We start from the raw sequence: 23,624 nt of genomic DNA, 5'->3' as shown, positions 1-23,624 counted from the left end.
CCACTGTCACAGGTTGGGACTTTCCTGAATAACTACCTCATGTTATGCAGCCACCAGCGTTTAATTTTGCAGTGTTGCCATATTCAAGAGTTGCCACTTGCCTACCTCCTTTCAGTTACTAAATGCCAGCACATTTTGTTTACAAATAAAATCAAGTTAATTAAATACTATATCGAAGAAAGAAATTAAAAAAGCACCCATCTCAACCCAGGCAGAGCTCAGATGATCCGCATCTAGCAATGTGTTAAAGAAAAGGCATCCCTACATAATCTGTGCAGAAGGTAACTTTTTAGAAGGGCAACACTTCAACTAGTCCTGCGCTGCATTGGCATTTTCAGGGACGGGGCAGCACCTGGCTCCTTGGCCAGGTGTGCAGCTGACAAGCTGACGAGAGGGCCTGGCTTTGGAGGTGCAGGCCCATGGGCTTGCTAGCTCCCCTCCTGGTGTGGACAGTCATGTGGGCTTCCTGGGGGTCTGCCCCCTGCCAGAGCCCCCTGCCCCCAGCCCTTGTGGGAAGGACAACAGCAGTGTTCACTGTAGGTGAGCACATTCCAGCATCATAAAGACAACAACTGTAAAGATTAAAAAATAAATAAATAAATAAATAAAGCTCAAAAGGGAAGAAGACTGAACCTGATGGCAACAAAGAACGTGTACACCGTTTGGAGGTTTGTACAGATTCTCCCAATGACCTGCCTATAGTTCACGCAGTCCTTCCCCAGGCAGCCAAGAGCAACCACCGAGGCATGGCAAGCAGGGGTTGCAACTACCATGGGCAGAAAAGCAGTTGCCTCACAGACTTCCCTGGGTGAGAGGGAATTGATAAAATCATCCCAGGCACATATGTGTAACCACCACTAGGGGAGGGACATGAGGACTGAGCTGGGATACCAAGGAATCCAGGTCAACCAGGCACAAGACTTTTAGACCATGCCCAAGAGCAGGGAGGAGCAAGGCGGGCTCCGAGAACACAATGGTGAGCACAGCTGGATGGCAGCGAGAACCAGAAACCACGAGAGAGCAGGGAAGGCTGTGTATACAAACCTGTACCATTTGTAGGCACAAGCAAGGGCACCTGATGAGCACTGGAACACCAGCATGTCTTTTTGGGCAGGGGATGGAGGCAGAAGCTGAAACGTGTACACAACTCTTCTGGGAGGTCTACTGAGAGGAAAGGAATAATTTGGTGGCCAAGGAGAAAATGTGAAATTAAAACAGCTTTGTGAAAGCATGTTTAAAAGCCGATGGATGCAACTTGCTGTGTTTATAATAAGGAAACCAAGGCTTCCCCGGCACCCAAGGGACCAGAGGCCACTGGTCTCCCCTCCCAGCAGTCCTGCCGTCACAATGACAGCACACTAATATCAATCAGTTCTTCTGACTAATCAGTGCTTCCACCGGGAGCATGTGGCCTGGAATGTTGACTCCTGCAGAGAAATTACCATTGCTACGTTTTTATATATGCTTGGTATTTCCCACAGTAAAAAACACAACAGCACCAAGAGAAGGACCTTGTTCAGTGGTTGTGTTCAAGAAAGAGGGGCATGTGAGGTGAATGAGGTGAGGAGGTGTTGTGAGGGGTGCTGGCTGGGCTGAGGGTTCACCCTTCTTTTGAAATAGGAGAATGAACAGTGCAGGTGGCAGCGCCAAGCCAGCATTTTTGTTTTTTAAAATGCTGATGGGAGTTGTGTCACATTTAAAAAAGAAATTTTTAAGCAGCTATTGAGAGCTGGAGACAGAATGGGGGGAGGGTAGCAGCCCTATTTCATCTTATCGTCCCCCTGCTGCTTAAATAATTTTAACAACTTTAACCCTTTGGGTGCCAACATCGCTGTGAGCAATGCTGACAAATTTTCCCAAAAGTGCCTGTGTCGCTCCCAGCAACTCTTTTTTCAATGGCTATGAATGTGAATAACAATGGAATAATTTGCATTGTATGTTTTGTTTTCTTTTTCATACCTCAGGTTATATATTCATATAACTTTCTTATGTTGATCCAAATTTCAAATTACGCATGGCACTCAAAGAGTTAAAACTCAGACACATCTGAGAACTAAGAACCCTCTAAAATTGCAATATGCACAACTGTTCTTAGTGGCCCAGCATCTGAATTTGAGACATGCAGGCCCCTTCCATGTGCCTATCCTGTTAGTCAAACACTGACCACACACAGAAACGTGGAAGACCTGAACAGGTCAGCCAGCCTGTCTGCTGACCCCGCCTTTCCTCTGGCTTCCCAGGTTACTCCTCAGAGCCCTGGGTGGTTCTTGGATGAAACCCTGAGCAACAGTCCCCTCTATCTGGGGCTGGGCACTGACCTTTTCCGGCAACACCCAGGATCTGGGGAGGAAAGCAGCCCACCCCACCCTCCACTTGCTGAAAAGAGGAATTTGGAAAGGAAAGGGGCAAAGCTAGAGATGAGCTCATCAGGGTAGACTGAGGGCTTATTGTATTTGCTTTATAAAGATAATTACTGCAACATAAAATCTGATGAGACTAGGGACCACCCCCCCCCCAAAATACCACAACCTTCTTTCCCAATGACATGTTCATTACAGAGCTGCAAATGAAGCAAAGGTTTCAGACAGCATTTATTACCCTAATTCCCTTTTCGAAAAACGTTAAGTGTAAAACTGTTACTGTCATTTCTAAAACATCTTCTAGGAATTTGGCAAATTCTATCAAAATTAAAAAAATGCACAAATGGTTCTAAGAGTTAATCATACAGCTACACTCACATGGCTGCACAGTTATATACACTAGCATATTCAGTGGAGCATTTTTGCAAGAGGAATAGCCCCTGCCCAATAATAAGTGACCAAAATAAATTTAACCCATTCAATCAACAAAGTATTTTTCTAGCTGTCAAAACCAAAAGGTCATAAAAATTCAGTATTCTAAAATTTTCAACTTTTGTTTTTCATTTGTAGGTCTTCAATATACCTGGAATTATTTTTGTTTATGTGGCATAAGGATCTATTATTTTTCCCACATGGATTTTTTAAAAAGGTAAGTTAGAGAAGTGTGACCTCATTTGTGGGGAAATTCATTTGCATTTGCCCAAAAGAAGACACAAAAGAATACATGACATGTCACATTGGTTACTTCTGTGGAAGGAGAAGGTATTGGGAGGGAAATACTCTTTTTACTTTATATCCTTATGTAGGCTGTATCTTCCCTATAAGCAGGTATTTTATAATTAAAGACCAGCAAGAAAAATGTCTGAACTGCCCCCTCAAAGATGAGCAATTCAAATCAGAGGTGAATAATATACCATGCATTCTATACACAGGCAATTCAACACAAGTGATGTTTTGAATGCCCACTCGTTTTATAAGAAATGAAAACCCTCCAAACTTTGGATACCAGCTGCATTTGGGTTCTCAGTGCCCCCCTACTCCCCGGAGGTCTAGACTGGCACGCACCATCATTCACAACTGCGGGGGTGGCCTGGATGTTTGTCCTTTGCAGGCTTGCTTTCTGGAGTTTGAGGGATTATTAAAGGACTGTGAAAAATGTGAGTACCACACAGATGCAGTTATACCAGCAGCAAGACAGAATGGTTTTTCCACAAGACACACGTAACATCGTTCGCCTCCCAAAAATCTGGTAGAAGGATTACAAAAGAGTGGTTACTAAGTTATCAAACAGAAAACCATAGTGACTGAGATGACTGTTTAAGGGCAGAAATTCTGAGAGGAAAGAACTTCCTACACACTCCCAGCTTGGCAGTTTAACTCGTGGCTTTTCTTCCCTGACTACTGTTCTGCAGCCTCTTAACTGGACATGGAGGCCCTGCCTGCAGGGAGTGTCAGGAAAGGGCAAAGGTGGTAACAGACACTCAACCTTCTGTGTTGTCATGACATTCCTGTAAGGGCCCATAGAAATGTTAAAAAATGCTTTCACCTTTTCACCACTGCAACATGGTTTACTGAGCGTCTTCTGGGACCAAAGTCATTATTCTAAAATGACCAAGTGGAGGCCATACCTAACAGTGCAAATTCCATTTTCCAATTTTATACCTTCAAATATTCCAATACCCTAGATTTTAAAGGCATATGTGATTATTTTTCCAATGTCAAAAATATACCCCAGAATTAAAAAATATAACTCAAAATAAAGTGTAAAGGTAACACACACAAAACACATCATGGAAAATAAAGTGACTTATTTGTAACGTAAGAAAAATAATCAGTTTAATAATTACAACAACATAGCATAAGTAGTCAGCACCAGGACAGTTTGTGGCATTTACGTAAGGTGTCCCCACTGATGTAAATGGGGACTTTGTGTCCTGGAGAAACGAAGAAGTGAGGGACATCAGGAAGTCCACATAAAGCCAGGAGGTCGCCAACGCCCCAGACGCCCTGGTGCACGTGGACAGGCACGCATTGCAAAGCACAAGAGGACAGAGCTTCCGATGCCACATCTCAGCACCGTGTGGAACTGAAAGTGCTTCACATCACAGGGTAGGAATGGCTTCGTCTCCTCATCCATGATAGGTGAGAGCAGAGAAGTTGACCCTTGGGGTAAACAGTGGCCCTTTCTACTGTTCCCATCAACTCCCAACCCCTCCAAAGGTACATGGAGAAATGTACACGGTCTATTTACAAAATAGGGCAGGTTTGTAAAAAGAATTGCTCTCAGATGCATTTTCTCTGCTCCCTAAAAAGCTTAGTAAAATATTGGATCCACGGGAAGAAAAGGTAATGCATTACAAAGGCATCTCAGCCTTCACCCCATCAGGGGAAGGGACAGTGAAAACACAAGAGTTCTCACCTGTCACTTTAATCAACAGTTAAGGCAGGTTCTGTAAGAGACCCGTCCGGGATGCTGATGGCAACACTGCTCATCACAAAGTGGTGGAGAGATCAGGTGATGAATGTTGTTCCTGAGTTAAAATTTGCTTAAGAGAGCAAACTTCAGTACACTCATATTTAATTGTTTTTCACTGCAATGTCTTATGCATCACCAAAAAAAATACTACTGTAAAAATAGGGCTTACCAAAAAAAAAAAAAAAAAAAGCCCTAAAAATCTTTTCTAGTACTAGCACTAATGAACAAATGCTAAGTACAGAAAGTTGGCAATTCTAGTTGAAAGGTCAAGTGTGGGCAGGTCAACACTGGGCCCCAGACACACCCACCAAGCTTGCAGCCTGGAGGGGGCCAGCTCAAGTGACCACCCTCAGCAGGGAGATGGGTGGGGACAGGGACTGATTAGCAAGGGCTAAAACCTGGACATTCAGAAAACCAAGTAATTCCAAAGTTGCCCAGTTCACAGGCATCAGAAGATTCCAATGCAATTAAAGGGTCACTTGACCAATAAATAGAATGTAAATCACAAAACATCACATCTGATGGCAAACAGGTATTTCTGATAAGTCTCTAATGCACAGTGCTAAGATTTTGCTTTTTTAAAGATAAAACGTGTTCTATGAAAATGTCATCTCACTTTTAAACAACCTCTTTAGAAGACGGAAATAGAAAGCACAGTCCCCTGTGACATCGTGATCCTCTCTCCAAGACAGAAGGACAAGCTGGGCTCCAAGCTGGTCTTCCTGCCCAGACTGCTGAGGCTTTTAGAGCCCCTGTCCAAGGGTCGGTGGAGCCAGATTAGGACTTGTTTCCGCCTCTGCCCAGGGGTCAGCAGAGCGAGAGTTAGGACTTGCTTCCTCCTCTGTCTGCTTTGCAGTTTGGATATGGGGCAGGAATGGACCCACATTTAAACTTTCATTACTTAGGTGGAATTTAAGGTGGCTATTGCTTTATTCTTGCTGAAAGAGGGAAACACTTCTCTTTCCCAGTGAGCACTGCAGCCATGCTTGCTGCACCCTACAGTGAAACAGAGCTCAGGGTTCACACTGGTCTGACAAGGAAATCCTACCTATCCAAGTCAGCTCACAGGATCACCTTGATTCGCCTTCATCGGCTGCAGTGATATGTAACAATACATTTTATTTACAGGTTCTAATGAAGCTTTCTCTTTGGGGGGAGGACAAAACAGTGCACTTTGTCAAGTTATTAAACTAGTCTACATATAAAAGTCTGTTATGATCACTCCAAGTGTAGTAAATTCACTCTGATGATCACAGCATTGATAAGAAGCAGACAAGAGAGTACACCTGTAGCTGGACACCGTAGTGTGTGGGGGAGATTGCCTAGGATTCTTGACTGAGGCCCAGACTCCCTCAATCAGCCAGAGCGTGGCACTCAGAGCCACCTGCATCGGTGACTGCAATACTGCTTTGATAGAAGAGTTTCAAATGGCATTAAAGTGTCTTTGCAGCTATAAATAAGGTTAAAGTAGTCCGGCATACCAAAGTAGGAAGTATTTTTAGAACACTGTGGACACTACGGTGGTGGTGAACAGTCAGGTGTCCACCAAAAGCCATCCTGGTGCTCTCTTAGTCTCTGCTGTCCATGCGTGCATTAACATGACTTCTAGTTCATGGGACCAGAAAAATTAGTGGGGAGGATGTCTTAGCATGGGTAACAGCCCAGATATAACAATCATGGATATGCATTCAAAATGGGGTATTTACAAGAAACATGTATGTATATTTATATATATTCAATAAAAGTCTGAAAGACCAGGATTTGTAGTCAGTCGCTGCACTTATTGCAAAATGAGGTAATTAAGATGTTACTAGAGTTAAGATTAATGCAGTTCGCCCTCAGTGTCTACACCTCTTGTTTGGATTCTTCAGGAACAATGTGACTGTTTCCATTTGCATGATGAACTCCAGCTTTTGTATGCACAGAAAGCAAGATGACTTCCGTCAGCCCTGCCCTGTGGTCCTGAACATCACATTGGCTGGGGTCATGGGGCTCCCAACTTGGTCTCATAACTGGTCTTTAAGAAAGAACCAAAGACGTTCCTTAGAGGTTGGTCTCATCCCAAGCAGGGTCGTTCATATTCTTTAGAACTTTCCTCACCAGCTTTTCCAGCTCTTTGCGGGCTCTCTGTTCTTCCTCCAGAGATTTCTTCATCTTCTTGTTATCCTGTAAATGAAGCACACAGGATATTCACTGTGCTTGGCTGTGGAGAGGGAAAAGAAAGACTCGTGGGCCTCGCTGATTGAAACCCTGGGTTGGAATCCAGCCTGCACTGTGGTCATGAGTGCATTTAACAGGACTGTCTAAATGTCTAAATAGACATCTGAGGCTCCTTATCGCACAGTTGATCCTGGGAACCAAGACAAATCACAGAAGGAAAAAGTCCTAACATCTCTTACAATTTAATTTCCAACTATTGAAGGAGAGAATCTCTGAATGATGTAACATAAGAAAATGGCTGAAAATAGTAAAAGAAAACTTGCATCCTACCTACTCTTTACACATTTGTAAAGATCTTAGAGCGTTATATAAGAATGGAAGTAACAGGGACTTCCGGCCAAGATGGAGGCTTAGACGGACACGCTAGGTCTCCCTCTACAACGAGAGAGGAATACAACCACTTCAAAACAAAGGATAACTAGAAATTCCAGAAAATAAAACTACACGGAAGCCCAACATTTGAAGTTATAAACCAGCGGTGCCATTTGGGCAGGTAAGAGTTAAAGAGGGCAGAGCTGTTTGCGATTGCACCTGAGACCCGGCGGGGCGGCAAGAAATCCCGGCTGCGGGCGGGCCCCTGGCAGTGCGCGACTCCAGCGCTGGGGAGAGCAGCCACCGCATCGCCTTGAACAGTGAGGCCCAGGGGGGTGGGAGGACGGATCCCGGTCTCCTAGCTGAATAACTGTGTGAATCCATCTTGGACCCCCGCCCCCAAAGAAAGAAAGCGCCACAGGGCTGCGAAATAGGTCGCAGGCAGGCGCCGGTCGCTGATTTGTGACGCGTACACAGGCACTGCCCCCAACAGCCGGCCCAAGAAAACAAAACGTATCTGTCAAAATGAGGCAGACAACTATAGAAATCCCGGTAGCACAGCTCACCAGACAACAGATAGAGAACCTGACAGATGAACAGATAAGAAACCTGTCAGAGGCTCAGTTCTGGGCCATTGTTAGCAGGTGGCTTACAGAATTCACAAAAGAGCAGGAAAAAGATAAGAAAGAAGTGAAAAACTTTCATAACGAAAGGAACAAAACCGCATACGAGACAGAAGGTGAGGAAAAAAAATCCAGAGTTCATTTCAACAAACTGGAATATGGAGAAGGAACAAGCAGTCAACCAATGCAGCGAGAGGAAATGGGAAGCAACAATGAGAGGATCAGAAACCTCTGGGACAGCTATAAAAGGCCCAACATAAGAAGCATTGGTTTGCCAGAGAGTGAGGAAGATGAACTAGAACTTGAAAAATTGAGTGAAAATATAATAAAGGAGAACTTCCCAGACTTGGGGAAGGGAATAGACTTGCAGGTCCAGGAAGCAAGGAGAGTTCCCAAGAGACTGGACCCAGGGAGAACCACTCCAAGACACATTATAATCAAAATGTCAAAAATTAAAGATAAAGAGAGAATCTTAAAAGCAGCAAGAGAGAAGAAAAGAATTATGTACAAAGGGGTCCCAATTAGACTATCAGCTGACTTCTCAAGGGAAACCCTACAGGCAAGAAGGGTCTGGCAAGAAATATTCAAAGTAATGAAAATCCAAAACCTACAACCACGAATACTCTATCCAGCGAAATTGTCATTCAGAATAGAAGGACAGAGAAAGTGTTTCCAGGACAAAATAAAACTGAAAGAGTTCATTAGATCCAAACTACTGTTATATGAGATGTTAAAGGGACTGGTTTAAAAAACAGAAGCTAGGGAGATGAAACAAAGGCAAACTAAACAGGCAACAAGAGTGGAAAAGGAACTGTGGGTACGGGAAGCATATTGGGGGGAGGTCAACAGGGAGGGGGAGTGGGGAGAGGGAGGGAGATGATATAGGAATTGGGGATCAGGGTAGGAGGGAATGGAATAGACGGAGAGAGGTTGGGAGGAACTGTATGCACAACTAATGGACATAATCTAAAAGGGGGGGACAACTGGAGGGAGGGGAGCCACCAGGTGGAGGGGAGCAGAGGGAAGGGAAATTGGCACAAATGTAATATTTTAATCAATAAAACACATTAAATCTGAAAAAAAAAAAAAAGAATGGAAGTAACAGCAACTGAAGGAATACGCAAGTGAATGAAGAGGCGCCTACTTCCATACAGTTTGCACCCAGTGGTTCCTCCCACATGGAGAAGGTGTGTACACGAAGAGGTAACCCAGTGCCACAGGTGAGGCACAAACCCAGAAGCCCCTCAGAGGAAGGAAAGTACTTGGAAGCGGCCTTGGACACTGCAGAGGATGGCTCTGAGTGCAGGTCCAACCCCAGAGCACCTCTCCTCGGCCTCCCTTCTAACCTCTCCGCTTGTGGGGCAGCACTTACGACTCCCTGCTTGGAGACTAAAGGCATTTGTATAAATAATATACATACACAAAATATATTTTGTCGACTTGTTTCAGTTTCTCAAGAACAAGGACCATGTGTTACACCAGAAAGTGGCAGAGATTAGTCACAGTAGGTAGTTAATAAACCTCTTAACTAATTGGAATTTTAAATATTTTAAATAATTATTCTATCAGAATCTGAGATTGTTTCTGATGCCAAAAAAAGTATAGTAAAAAGACAGAATTTAAACAAGTCACTTTAAAAACTCATTTCCAGGTCTATCACATTTACAGAAGACCAATGATTTGATCTGCTGAAATTCTGAAAAGCAGGATCTTCTTCCTATATTATTGAGTTGGTCAAAAGTTTATTTAACTTTTTCCATACAATGGCTCTAGTAGTGCCTTTAATTTCATTTAAAAGGATTTTGTTAAGATTGTATTGTAACAACTGTCATATCAGTGTGCATTTCATAAAAAAAATCAAAACTGGTGAAGTTTTGTGCAGCCATTTTAATATTGAAGATGGAAGAAGATATGTAACATTTCCGGCATATTATGCTTTATTATTTCAAGAAAAGTAAAAACACAACTGAAGACTTCTGGCCAAGATGGAGGCCTAGATAGACACGCTGCGTCTCCCTCCACAACTAAGAAGGAATACAACTACTGTATCTCAGAATTAGAGACAACCAGAAGTTCCAGAAAATTGAGCTGCATGGAAGTTCAACAAAGATATAAAGAAGAAATACTCATCCAGACAGGTAGGAGGGGCGGAGCCATGGAAGAGAGTATGAGGTGTGGTGGCAGCAGTGGCAGCAGCAGCAGGCCTGCAGAAAGCTCAGTCACATATTTTAAAAAGTAGGGAGGGACACCTGGGGAGCGCTCCCAGCACCAGACCACACCACACAGCTCATGCTTCCAGCACTGGGGAAAAGAGCCTCGTTGCTTCTGACTGTGCAAGCCAGTGAGGGGTTGGGGCGGAGGAAGAAACTGCCAGTCTCTCAGCAGAGTCTGCTTGTTTAAAGGGCCCCCACAGTCCTAGACCGTCCACAGACCAACCCACTCTGGGATGACAGCCAGGGCAATAGTTAGAGGGGCACCAGTCCCATACAAAGTGGGAGAAGTGCCTGGAAAAGGGGCAAGTGCTAAGCAAGCAGCATTATTCCCTCTCAGAACCCTCCCCCACACACAGTACCACAACGGGGTGAAACGGGTCGCCCTATACATACGGATGAATACCGAAGGCTCCGCCCCTTACAACCTAACAGGTGCAACAGCTCTACCTAAGACACAGAGGCAAACAAACACAGAAGCCTGTCAAGATGAGGAGACAGACAAGTATGGCCCAAAAAAGGGAACGGATCAAGGTTCCAGTGGGAGAAATAAGCAATGAGGAGACAGCCAACCTAACAAACAAGGAAATAGCTAACCTGACATATGAAGAGTTCAAAACACTGCTGATAAAGATGCTCACAGATATGCCTAAGTACGGCAAATGCATAAGGGAAATAATGAAGGCTATGCTAAATGAAATGAAGGAAAATCCACACAAAACCAACGGTGAAGGGAAGAAAATCAGGGTTCAAATCAATTATTGGAACATAAGAAAGAAAACGAGAATTGAAAAAAAATGAGGGGAGGCTTAGGAACCTCTGGAACAGCTTTAAACATGCCAACACCTGAATCATAGGGGTGCCAGAAGGAGACAAGAAAGAGCAAGAAATCAAAAGCTTATGTGAAAAAATAATAAAGGAAAACTTCCCTAATTTGGCAAAGGAAATAGACATACAGGAAGCACAGAGAGTCCCAAACAAGCTAAACTCAAAGAGGACCACACCAAGACACATCATTATTAAAGTGCCAAAGGTTCAAGATAAAGAGAGAATCTTAAAAGCAGCAAGAGAACAGCAGAGAGTTACCTACAAAGGGGTGCCTATAAGACTATTGGCTGATTTCTAAAAAAAAACTTTGCAGGCAAGAAGGAACTGGCAAGAAGTATTCAATGTGATGAAAAGGACCTACAGCCAAGATTACTCTATCCTGCAAAGCTGTCATTTAGAATGGAAGGGCAGAGATAAAGTGCTTCTCAGATAAGGTAAAACTAAAGGAGTTCATCATCACCAAGTCATTATTATATGAAATGTCAAAGGGACTTATTTAAAAAAAAAAGATCAAAACTATGAACACTAAAACGACAACAAACTATCAACTATCAACAACTGAATCTAAAAAATAAAAAGAAAATCCAACTAAGCAAACCAGAATAGAAACAGAACAAAGGTGTGGGTATCATTCACAGGGTTTTCAGCTGGAAGGGGAAATGGGGAGAAATGGGGAAATGATGCAGGGATTAAGAAGCATAATTGGTAGGTACAAAATAGACAGGGGGGAGTTAAGAATAATATAGAAAAAGGTGAAGCCAAAGAATTTATATGCACAACCCATGGACATGAACTAAGGGGAGTGGGATTGCTGGAGGGAAGGAGGGTACTGGGCAGATGGGAGCAAAGGGGAAAAAAATTGGGACTACTGTAACAACATAATCAATAAAATATACTTTAAAAAACACAACTGAAATGCAAAAAAAGATTTGTGCAGTGTTTGCAGAAGGTGCTGTGACTTCAAAAGTGGTCTACAAAGTTTCTTAGTACTACTGACATTTTGGCCACAATACTCTTTGCTGTGAGGCTGCCTTATTCATTGGAAGATTTTTAGGAGCACCTCTGGCCTCCACCCATTAGAAGCCAATAGCGAAAGATCGCCAACATACGCAAAATATCCAAATCAATAGTTATTGGTGAAAATAAAAAATGTCTCTATGGAAAAAAATTAATGGACTTTTTGGCCAACCCAATAATTCACGTATGGACAACCAGCTTCATTTTCAATATAGTATTTTCCTCTTTTTCCCCGTTAAAAGAAAAAAAAGGATTAAGAAAACTGATTGTGACTCACCTGTCTTAATTCTTGGACTTCATCCTTCAATGCATAGACAGTATCAACAAGACTCCTAGAACAGAAAATGGAATGAACACCTGAACAGGATGAGGAATGAAGAGGACACAGAGAAACACTTCACCAGGAGACATGTCAATGCCAGATAAAATAACCAGGGCTGTTCTGCGCTATTTACTAAACATCTAAATTCATATACTTCAGAACAATCAACTTGTTTCTATGGGAAGTTAAAGAGCCTGGTCAGTGTTCATTCCAATCTATGAGGACACAAAGTAATAGTTTCTGAAGCCACACCTCAGCCCTCCTGGGTTTTTTTCTGACTCCAGTGCTCCACTCCTCCCCTTCCCACACCCCTCCATACACACGCACACCCTGCTTTAAAGTACTGGAATACATCTTACTTTTCTTCTATCACTGTCTGACCATTGCTTTTAGTTTCTTCAACTATAATTTTTTCTTCTTCTGGAAGCAAAACTTGTGGAGCAGATTCTTTACGTGAACCTATCATCATTAAAAACAAAACAAAACAAAAAAAAGCCCACAGATGAATACCATAGCAAAACTAAAAAGAATTTAACTATACAACACTATTTAAATATTAATATTTAATTCCAGGTACTGTGCATTAAAAAATTACTTTCTACATAAAAAAGCGAAAGGCAATTTTTACCAATTATCTCTATTTCCATCTATTGAACCCTTTTTCATTCCTAAAGCATTATAGAGGAAAGGAAACAGCGTTTTTCTAATTTATTAAGCTTCAGTTTCTAATTCTGGATTATGGACCTATTAAACTCTGGATTTCTCCACAGTCAGTGAGTTAAAGGTTCTGACCACAGCATCCTGGGTATTTGGGAATAAATATCCTAATCAAATTGAGCCTTATAGGCCCAGGGATCTTAGAAAGATGTGTCACACTATGTAGTACATATATGCTAAGTGTATAATAAATTTAAAAAACTGGTAATTAAAACATTTAACGCTATAGTGACAGTTAAAAACACAGCAGCTTGCTTAGGACAGTATCTCAATAAATGTTTGCCACAAAATAGGTACTTTAAAAATTAACTGAGAAACCCAAATATTTATTTTAAAAGGTTAAAAAGGAGAATCAAATCGTAGTTAAGGATACAAGAAAGTCATCTTTTCTAAAAGAAAATATTAAAGGTTATATAATACTATAACATGTATCATTTATATTTTTGAAAAATTACATCAGATGCAAATTTGAGGAAGGATATAGTCTACCAGAGAACACAAACATTTGCAGGTGGTATTGTGATAAACATTTCTCCATTAAAAAATACATTTGATGTTTGATATATGCTAATCATGAAGATGTTGGCTCAACTTGCTTGATCTTCTTTTTCCTGGTTTATCTTTAATTTGCCTTCCTAAAAGTTCATTAAATTTTAAGATGGCACTTATTGTACATCCTTGTATTATACGAACATTCAGCATAACAGCAATGTTTTAACAGTTTGATTTTAAAGAATTAGTTTCACCAGCATTGTATTGTAAGCTTTTACACCTCTGAGTGGAACAAGATTAACAATTATTATCAAAGCCTGATGAGGAAAGGGCTCTCATGAAACATTACTGACATCCAGAGAGTAACTCTATCATTCCCAGGGCAAGACGCCACAGGAAAAAGGACTGGAGTTACAGGCCTCGGGGCTTTGGCCAAGTGTCTCCCTCTTGCCCCTTGGACGTCTGAAAACCCTTCTCTGTCCCAGCCTCAGAAACTGGGAAGGGCATCAAATACAAGCATACTGGGAGACTATAGGTCCAGAACAGCACAAAATTAAGATGCTGATCTCTCCTTTGTTATCTCAGATATAAGAAAATTAAGCTCGGGGTAAGCAAGTACAATTCTATGTTACACAGCACAGCATAAGCTTCTATACATATGGTTTTTTTACACCAATAAATGGAAGGGCCTTTTTGTGTCCTGAGAATAACTTTAGTATTATAATCAAATGCTCTTCTTAGAATTTTGTCACAAGCCTCAATGAGCTGGTATATAGGAGCATGTTTGTATGTAGGTCTGTCAAATATTATTTCAAAGACAACCCTCTGCTAGTGTTTTTGTGTTCACACCACGCTGCAAATCCTGGACCAGCAGATCTTGTTGCTGTCAGGCAGAAAGAGGCACTGCTTCACAGACATGGTTCCAGAAAGGCATACATCTTTAAAGACATTATTATGCCGACAACAATCCACCTCCCCAGGGTACTGCCTGCTCCAGTGCCATGGTGCCATGAGAGTCTGTGTGGGAATGTCTTCTAGGCCTTTCTGGGTTAATGGGGAATGCTGGTGGGACAGCTGGGCTACTTGCAGAAATTCTGCTTAAGAAGGAAATTAGCGTGTGAAACAAATTACTGAGAAAGTACAGAGATATCAGCCACCTAAAAAATTCTGAAGGCTGAGGAAAACCCATGTTTCTGATACAAATGCTACCCACATTTTTATAAGGAACTTAATTCGTGTGCTATTTTCCTAGAAAAAGAGAAAAGCATTCATAAAGATTCAGGTATGTAGAAAACACTTAATTTGCGCTGCAAAGAGAACTGATGACATCAGACAATTTAGATGGCTTGTAAATTTTCCAACTGGTATCTGCTTTGAATCCAAACAGCTGTTGACTGTGTTACAGTCAAATCAAAGAGTTACCAGTTGTGTATGTGTCACATTCAGTTTGTAACACGACAAATCTTCCAGTGGATTAATGAGACAAGAGGTTGAAAATGTTTTTATATAACAGTACTTGAGGGAATATTAAATGCTATGTGTTTTGATTATTTTTGCATCTTCTAGCTTCCTAGGCAACCTATTTACATTATGTTTCCAGCATTAAAATGTTCAAATAACATAAAACAGGATCACAAGGGATGTCTACTTTGTAAAGAGGGTCAGACAGCAGTTGGCTGTCCCGCAGAAATGCCAGGATGACCTCACTTGGGCTCACACCCTGTCTGTGGGAGTCCTCAACTAACTCCGGCCCGTCACTTACACTGAGCTACACAATTCCATTACTGGTAAAATAGAACAAAACTAACCACCTCTGCAGAGATGTTCTGAAGATTAATTTAAAAATTACATTTTATAAATATCTCTTACCAGATGAATTCATAAAGATAAAAGCCTTAAATTCCATTATGTAATATATATCAGAGAAATTAAAACCTGTAAGAACTGGTACCAACAGTTGCACATGCATGACATGGCTCTGATTTTTAAACACACTTCAAGTACACAAGATTTAACAATGTATTATAAAATGTTAAGTTTGAGAATACTATAGAGATATATGCTCAACTACTTAATTTCTGAAATGTGCCATTGGAAAAAAAAATTGTCATTTACAGATCTGATGGTGAGCCAGGAGGCTTGTTAATGAATGTTATTTATTTCCTCCAGAGAAATCCACGGGATGCGAATAATCTGCCTAGTTTCAAAATAACATATTTTTCTAAGATGACTGAAAAAATGTTCGTCTTTCAACAAAATAATAAAGGATTATTCTCCAGCCAGATTTATAAATAAGTTCACTATTTAAGAACAAAGTTTTAGAAAGTAAACAGATTTCATAAGTTACCTCAAAGATTACTGAAGTATTTTCAGAGGTATCACAGCATGTTTCCCTGAATTATTAACGTTAGGAAAATAATTTAACAGCAGAACTACCAAAAATGTTCTATCACTTTATTGAAAATCCTCTATCCAAGGAAGAGGTGACTGTACCGGATTTGCGTTTCTCATTCAGGCGACTCTCCACCTGGTCCAGAATCAAAGAAAGGGCAAACAGTGACTTCACAAAGTGCTTGCTCACCTTTCTTTCTTACATAGAGCATTTTTAACCACTCATTTGGCCTCTAATAACACACCACTTTGCACATTAAAAAAAAAAAAAAAAGAAAATCCTCTAAGAGGTGTGAGACATAGATGAACAGGTTCATGATGATTCCAGTATACTCAAGAATTGTGTTTCCCAAAATCTGTGTTTTACAGCATTTAACAGGGGTTTCTACAACATCATTTTGGAAAATGCTGACTGCTACAGCCACTTCTTAGACTCACAGGGCACATGTAGCAATTCTAAGGTTCTCAGAGGTTTGCAGTAAAAATACCTGCAGAACTTTAATTCAGCATTTCCTAAATCCACCTGAGTGCCAAACTCTTCCTTCAGTATTAATATTAAACATTTTGCAGTTTTCTGGGTAACAATTTGAAGAGTGCTAGACTAGCATAAAATACATACACACAAATGCTGGTTGGTTTTGCTGTTGTTCAATATGGGGTTGGAAATAAAGAAAGAATAATAAATACTTAACACCAATCCAGCATTTCTCAAATTTGAGAACTCCAAGAACGTGTCTGCATAGGCTTGGGATGCAGCCCCCAGTGGCTGCTGACAAACAGACAACAACAGTTCCAACTGCCACCAGCAGGGGTCAGGCTGCACCACACAGCTGGAGAGACAGTAGGCACTGGGGGCCCTGGAGGGAACTCAACTCAGAATGAGAGATCCAGAAGCTGGAAACACGCTTAGAACTTTGTCACAGATCCCCAGAACTTAGAACCCTGCTCCCTTACACATTCAGAGACCCCCTAGAGAACTATGGACCTTAGTTGGAGAAACACAGATTGATCAAACATTTCCATTTTATAGACAGAGGACTTGCCCAGGCTGCAAGAGTAGGGCTCAAGCCCCAGGGCACAATCTCATCTTCGTTGTTAGAACACCATTTAGGTGCCTGATTTCACAACACATGACTGTCAAACCCAGGGCATGCGTACGATGTGTGTGTGCACATGAGTAAGTTGACCTCCACCAAAAGCCTAGAAACAGTTTATCAGAAAAGAACATCTGCCTATCTGGTTGGTGGTCTACTACATTTGTAGCAAAACTCATTTCTTAAATTCATAATCTTTCTAATGCCTGCATCTACTTATTCTCAACTGAAATTAAAATAACATTAGAATAAAGTAAAATATTACACCTTAAAATATCTACTTAATAAAATCTCTCCAAAGGGCCACTTTGTTATTTATGTCTGTAAGATTATTATGTTTCTTAGGAAAAGAAAATGCAAGGATTCTTTTCAGAGAATGATTTGAGTTTGTGCATCATTTGCAACTTGTCCTAGCCTTGCATCGGCACAGGTACTTCTTTTCCTTTCCTTTTACTTTGCTTTTCCCAGTAAGCTGGGCATGCACTTTAAAAAAAAATAAAAGCTGACCTTAGTTTAAATTTAAAACTATTAAAGTTGGGTTTTTTTCTATTTATGCATGCACAGCTCCCCCAAACCAAAAACGAGAATGCTTCATTCTGAAGACAAATCTCTAAGTAACTGAAACTTGTTTTAAAAAAATACTAGAGGAAAATAGATTATGTAAAAATGTGCAGGGAGTGACCCTGTGTTGTTTAGAACACATTTAACTTACGTGCAAGCTTTTCCATCAAGGCAGATAGAAAGTGTTCTACTGCCTGGCCTTCCAAAACAATCTTTAGAAGAACAGCCAAATCATACTAAAACTGCAAACTATGCTACTCCCCTCCCCCATGTAACAAATATTAAAAGCCACAGGCTAGCAAAGGCAAAATTTATTTCAACTGTACATAACAGATGTCTTTTTTTTTTTTTAAATAAAACAAACACTTCATTGCCATATGCAACCACAAACAATAATGATACTGTACAATACAATGCAACATTCAGGTATACATCCAACTGAGTCTTCAAATGGCAGTCACCCACTAAAAATGGCTTTCCCATTCACAGATAAAAAGCACAATATATAATTTTTTCCAGGTCTTATACCACTATATACATATCACTGTGTTTTAGCAATTTTATGCAAAACACAATTTATAGCTTATATACTTGTGGCAAGTTAATTCAATGGGAACACCATTTAGACCATTTGCAAAGGGCCTGATAATGGCTTAAACCTACCTTCTAGTTCAGATTCTTCATCCTTTCATTATAATACTAACTGTACACATAGATATTACAGAATTGTATAAACATAAAATACTATTTCAGTGTGACTAAAGTTCCACAGAAGTAAAAATACGGCCCTTTAGATGCCTTATCACCACTGCCACACAAGAACTGTTTTCAGGCCTGTGGCACTAATACTTCCAACCAGGTCACAAAGGCTAATGGTGCCAGACATTCAAAACAAATCCAAACAAAAAGCCAGGTTGTTATTGTGCAGTGATCTTAGCATCAACAAAAATCATCATCCAAATGGCTTTAACTGGTACAAAAAGGAATGATGGAAAAGTGTCAAAACTTTGGTGTATAGAAAATGACAATGTCTCATTAAGACAACCCAAATGATACTCAGTGTTAGAGAAAAATCCAAGTGCAGCAACTGTACTTCAATGCTATGGTATGTATAGCACGACATAGGCAACCCAAGTTTACTAAGGCATGACAAAGGCCTCAAGGCCAATGCACCCATTATTAGTCCCAAAGCAAACAAAAAATGTTCTATTAATATTAGAAAAGGTGACTACTCTACATGATATAAAGCAAAATTGCTTCCAAATTCCTTGCATGGTATTGAGTAAGCATATGAACTTCGTAGGTCTCCAAAAATTCCATTTGCTTTTTGGCTTAACATATATAAACCCTATCTCTACACAAGGGTTAATAGGGGGCTCAATTTTAAAAGATTGCTCCACGATTTTCTTATTTATATTAGCTGATATAAAAATATGAAATCTCCAGATGGCATAAGCTTGGAGACAGACAGATATTTGGAATTATCAGTTTTCCTAATGACTTCATTGCATGCAGTACTGAAGCAGTCTGACTTCCTAAGCAATATGCTACTGCCGGGAGTTCACTAGCACCTCTGGGCTCGTGAGCAACAGGACCCAGCTCCCAGGAAACAATAACGTAGTGCATCAGAGATGTCTCTGTGCAAGTGAGATCAGAACACTGAATACATGAGTTTGGCGAAGGAGGTGTGGTGAGGGAAGAGCGCATTCACAGCCACCTGGAATTACAGCCACCCTGAAGAAAGGAAAAAATGTTATTCCCCATTTATTATGGCATCTTGTTTTCTGAAGCTGGTTTAATGAATACTTAAAACATAATCTTAAGGTTTCATTTAACACCAAATACAGCATGCAAGGGAGAAAACACAGTTCTTCCCCTCTAACAATGATCAGATGTGGATTTGGATGTTACAACTGAATGCAACAGGTCACATTCAGTTCTTTTTGAAGCAGAAATTAGTCTTGAGTGAGGCCAGTGAAATCTCCTTACAACAAACCCCAGGAAAGTAGGGATATCTGCCCCCATCTGAGATATTCTAATAAGTGAGTTCCATAGCAACATAGTAAGTCTTCAATAGACTCAGACAAGCCCATTACAATCAAGAATGAGGGTTACATAAGACAGGGTTGCTGTAAGTGGAGATTCACTGCAGCTAGCTGCTGAAAACAAACAATGTGTCCATCACAGGCAGTATAAGTATGGATGTCAGGGTAAGCCAGGCTGTGACTGAAGCCAAAGCATTCGTCTTTTTAAGTATTCCACATGCCTCTCTCTGAAAGCAGTCTAATCCAGACTTTCAGAGGCTGGATGCTTCAGAGTTTGGACTTGAAACCTTCAGTAGAGTAGTACAGGCTTGCTAAGTGCCATTTAAGAGAAATTACTTCAATTAGGGAAAGTTTTGGTGTGATGACAGTGTCTGAGCTCTGACAGTAATTTGGTCTTTGGAGAGGAAAACTCCCACCCCACAGGCCAATGGGGAGCACAAAGAAGACCATTGTGGCACACTGACAGGCACAGAGCTGTTGGGGTGCAGACAAGCTCTTCAGTGCTGCCAAGACCCAAAGCCCACACCAACACACAGTTCTTCACGGTCATCGAGTGCCCTGAGGAGTCCTCAGAGCACAGCTGTCTAACTCACAGTACTTTTGTCACATGCTTTATTCTTCCTATCTCTCCATAACTACTTGACTGGTGTGTCCATTATGCATAAAAAATTTAGATCCCTATATATAAGGCCAGAGTCTTCTCCATGTTACTGGCACTTAAATCACAAACCTGTGTTTCAATATAAAATATCAAAGTGTTCATATAGCTATATCCAAAAAGAAATGAGACAGTTGCTACACTGAGAATAAAAAACAACAACCATTTGGGGCTATAAAACCATCACTACCCACTAAGAAAAGAACCCTTAGGTATAGGCTGTGTGAATTCACCATCTCCTTCAACAATCAGTAAGTAACTTCAAATGGATATTTGAATTGGCAATTAAGCCTCCACAAAGTACAATGGGAAATATCAGAAGTGCTCTCAAAAGTTGTTAAAATATCACATAAAAGAGACAAGGAACAGCAAGAAAACATCTAAGAAAAGCAGGCTGCGATACAACAAGCGTTTGTTAAGAAAAGCTCAGAAGTGCATTAGTTCTGGTGAGAGATATATGAGCAACAGCTCTTACGAGATGTAGAACCCATTCTGTAACTATGGGCTGTCCATATACTGTCATAGTCAGAGTCTTCCGAGAGGTCTGAAGGCTCCAAACGAGAAAGGCTACTGCGACGACCCAAGGAGTCTAGACTTGATTGGTCATCATCAGCCAAGACGTGATTATGCATCAGGTCAGTGCCTTGCCATGCTAAGACAGGGGCGGGATGGAGTGACAGGTGTGACAGGCAAAGATGGGATGAGAAGGAGGACGGACAGGAAGAGCCACAACCAAAAATGTGAAAACAAAAGCAAAAGGTGATGGGAAGAGAAGGAAAAGAGAAAATACTGTTAAAAAAATGGCAACAATGTTCATTTATTTCTCTTTATGGCTGGGTTTTAATAACAAAGTTAGCACAACCCTTAGAATAAAATCAGATTATTCAAATAAACCTAAAACATGATATTGTTTCCAAATTGTTTCTTTTTAAAAATATTGCTAAATCCTCAATTAAATCTTTTTCAAATTAAAGCCCATGCCCACAAATTATTCTATATATATTTTACAAGTAACCAATTCTATTCCACATTCTATTAATAAATAATCTCATTAAAGACATTATTTATAAAAGGAACCATTTATGTGTTTAATTAAAAATTGTTTCCTATTTATTATGTGAATATTGAATGCAAAAAGAGTTTCAAAGGATTTTTGACTTACTTCTTCAGCTATCTCTTGGGCCGACTAATCACCAGACGTCACTTTAAAATGATTGGAGGGAAGGGAGGGGAATCTAAAACTTACCTTATCAAACTATAACCACTGTAAAAATTTCAGAATGTAAAAAGGAATTAAATAGGGTCCACTTCCCTCTCATTGCCCCTTCCCATCACCCCACATCTCCACTCCTTGGAGCGCTCAGCCAGCAGATATGAATAAAGTGGGAAGCCATGTCTGTTCAAATGTTATCAACCCTGATACAGACCCTTTTACTGGCAGGAAGACAGACAGGAACTGGTAAAGCCACGGCGTTAAAAGGAAGACAACTGAAGGAAGTGGGCACAAAATGGGAGAACAGAAATAAGCCCATGTGCGGTTGGCATCTGTGAGCAATGACACTGGGCAGGCGGCTATACGTGAGACATGCAGGCTGGAATGGTCCAGAGACAAAGGGTGCAAGAAGAACACACTCAGTGGGAACCAAGGGGACCCTCCATGATGGGAAGGGGCACAGACAGCAACCACTAGACCCACCCTGTTCCTGCTTCTGATCAAAGTTAATTCCATTCCAAATTCATAACAAGAACAAGCAGTGGACTGGTTTGGATTTCTTCACCTAAATCCCTATAATCTATAAAGGTCATTATCTCCTTGAAACAGAAATCAATGCCAAAGATGTTTGATTTGTAGTCTTACTGGCATCTAAATGTATACTGAACCAAGCTGAATTTTAGGCAAGATATGTTATCCTAATTGTCCTCACTGAGCATTTACTACGAAAAGAGCAGCTTCTACTCTGATCCCATTTCCAAGTGTATTATGGGTATCACCTTGACAGCACAAAGGATCAATTTCCCTTATCCAACCTGTTCTTAATTAGGTTTAAGGCCATATGTGGTTATATACATGAGGCTCCAGAGTGGTTAGCTCATAATATCAGTTAAAAATAAAAGCCAATGTATTGTCCAATGCTTTTCTTGCACATGGGAAATGGAAACACATAATATAGGCAATGTGATAAGAAAAGATCTGCACAAACTATGGGCCATTCCTTTCAGGCAGCCAGAAGCAGCAAGGCCAGAGGCACATCACAGGGCACTATCTCTTGGTTGAAGAAATGAGGCTTGCACAAAAACATACATAAAGCCCGTATTACCTGGTCTATTCACCTGAGACTACCAAGGTAAAATTTTATTTCATACGATTGAAGTTGAGATGAGCAAATCTTGAGCATCTCAAATTCAAAACCCAAAAAGCTATGGCCACATTTTATAGCCTATTATTTAAACTACAATCTCTTATCAAATAAATGAAACTATATGTAATATCTTTAATGACAATAATCTGTATTTACAAATTACTGCTTGATTTTATGCATATATACTCCACATTCATGCCTTTCCATTTCTCTCCTCTGCTGACTAGTCACTATGAAAGGCATCTTCATTGGTCAGAGTATGGACAAAAAAAGTCATAATGTCACAAGTGGGATACTTGATATACTGGCCACAAGAGAGTTTCTAGATTATCTGCAGATGCCACTTGGGGTTTAATCCTGTTAGCCCTATCTTCATCTTTAACAAAAGCTAAAGCAATTGAAACTCCTTTCCCCACCTTTTCTTTTCTTTTTTTCCTTCCCATCATTAGTTTAAAACAGGACAGGACATTGATTCCAATCATCATACTGCTGATAGTGAAAATGAAGGTGATTTGCTAAATATCATGGTGGAAAGATAACCAAAATATATAAAATCTAATAGAAACCAGTTTTTATGGCAGAAGTAATATATTAACCATCCAGTTCTCAAAAAAGAAAAAAAGAGCCCACCTAAGAAACAACAGTACAAAAGGATTCCCTGTGATACCTATCTGTGGCGCTGGTACCAGTGACAGGTAAAGTGGGCCCCTTTCTCCTGAACAAATCACATGTACTACTCCATCTGCCCCACTGTGCTACACTCCACTCTCAAATGCTGGGGAAGTTTAAAAAAAAAAAAAAAAAGACCCCTTTCATACTGTTCTCACACTAGATTAAGATTTTTTCACTTAAAGACATTATGCATAAGATGCAGGTAAGTTCAGTGTTACTGATATCTAATAAATTTATAGGTGTCTACTTCTTAAAATTTTTAAAAG

At 40.6% G+C, this 23,624-nt stretch overlaps 1 protein-coding gene across 4 annotated transcripts in view; it reads right to left on the bottom strand.

Annotated features, from left to right (window-relative positions):
• Nucleotides 1–5,664: 5,664 nt before the first annotated feature.
• The window catches only part of ARHGEF7 (Rho guanine nucleotide exchange factor 7), a 146,868-nt gene continuing 128,908 nt past the window's right edge, over nucleotides 5,665–23,624 (bottom strand). For 2 of the 4 annotated variants that reach the window (XM_090258794.1, XM_090258795.1), the window contains 3 exons: nucleotides 12,728–12,827; nucleotides 12,324–12,378; nucleotides 5,665–7,002 (listed from right to left, as the gene is read on the bottom strand). In XM_090258794.1, coding sequence (XP_090114920.1) covers nucleotides 6,880–7,002; nucleotides 12,324–12,378; nucleotides 12,728–12,827 — 278 coding nt within the window. In that variant the 3' untranslated portion in view covers nucleotides 5,665–6,879. Of the gene's footprint in view, nucleotides 7,003–12,323; nucleotides 12,379–12,727; nucleotides 12,828–17,949; nucleotides 19,358–20,801; nucleotides 20,979–23,624 lie in introns of those variants that run through there. The other 2 variants (XM_090258797.1, XM_090258796.1) reach the window with 2 other exon arrangements.

This window comes from Furipterus horrens, unplaced genomic scaffold (assembly GCF_987537825.1).
Source record: "Furipterus horrens unplaced genomic scaffold, mFurHor1.1.pri manual_scaffold_12, whole genome shotgun sequence".
NCBI lineage: Eukaryota > Metazoa > Chordata > Mammalia > Chiroptera > Furipteridae > Furipterus > Furipterus horrens.
Note: the sequence above shows the minus strand (reverse complement) of the source record. Positions and strands in the feature narration are given on the sequence as shown.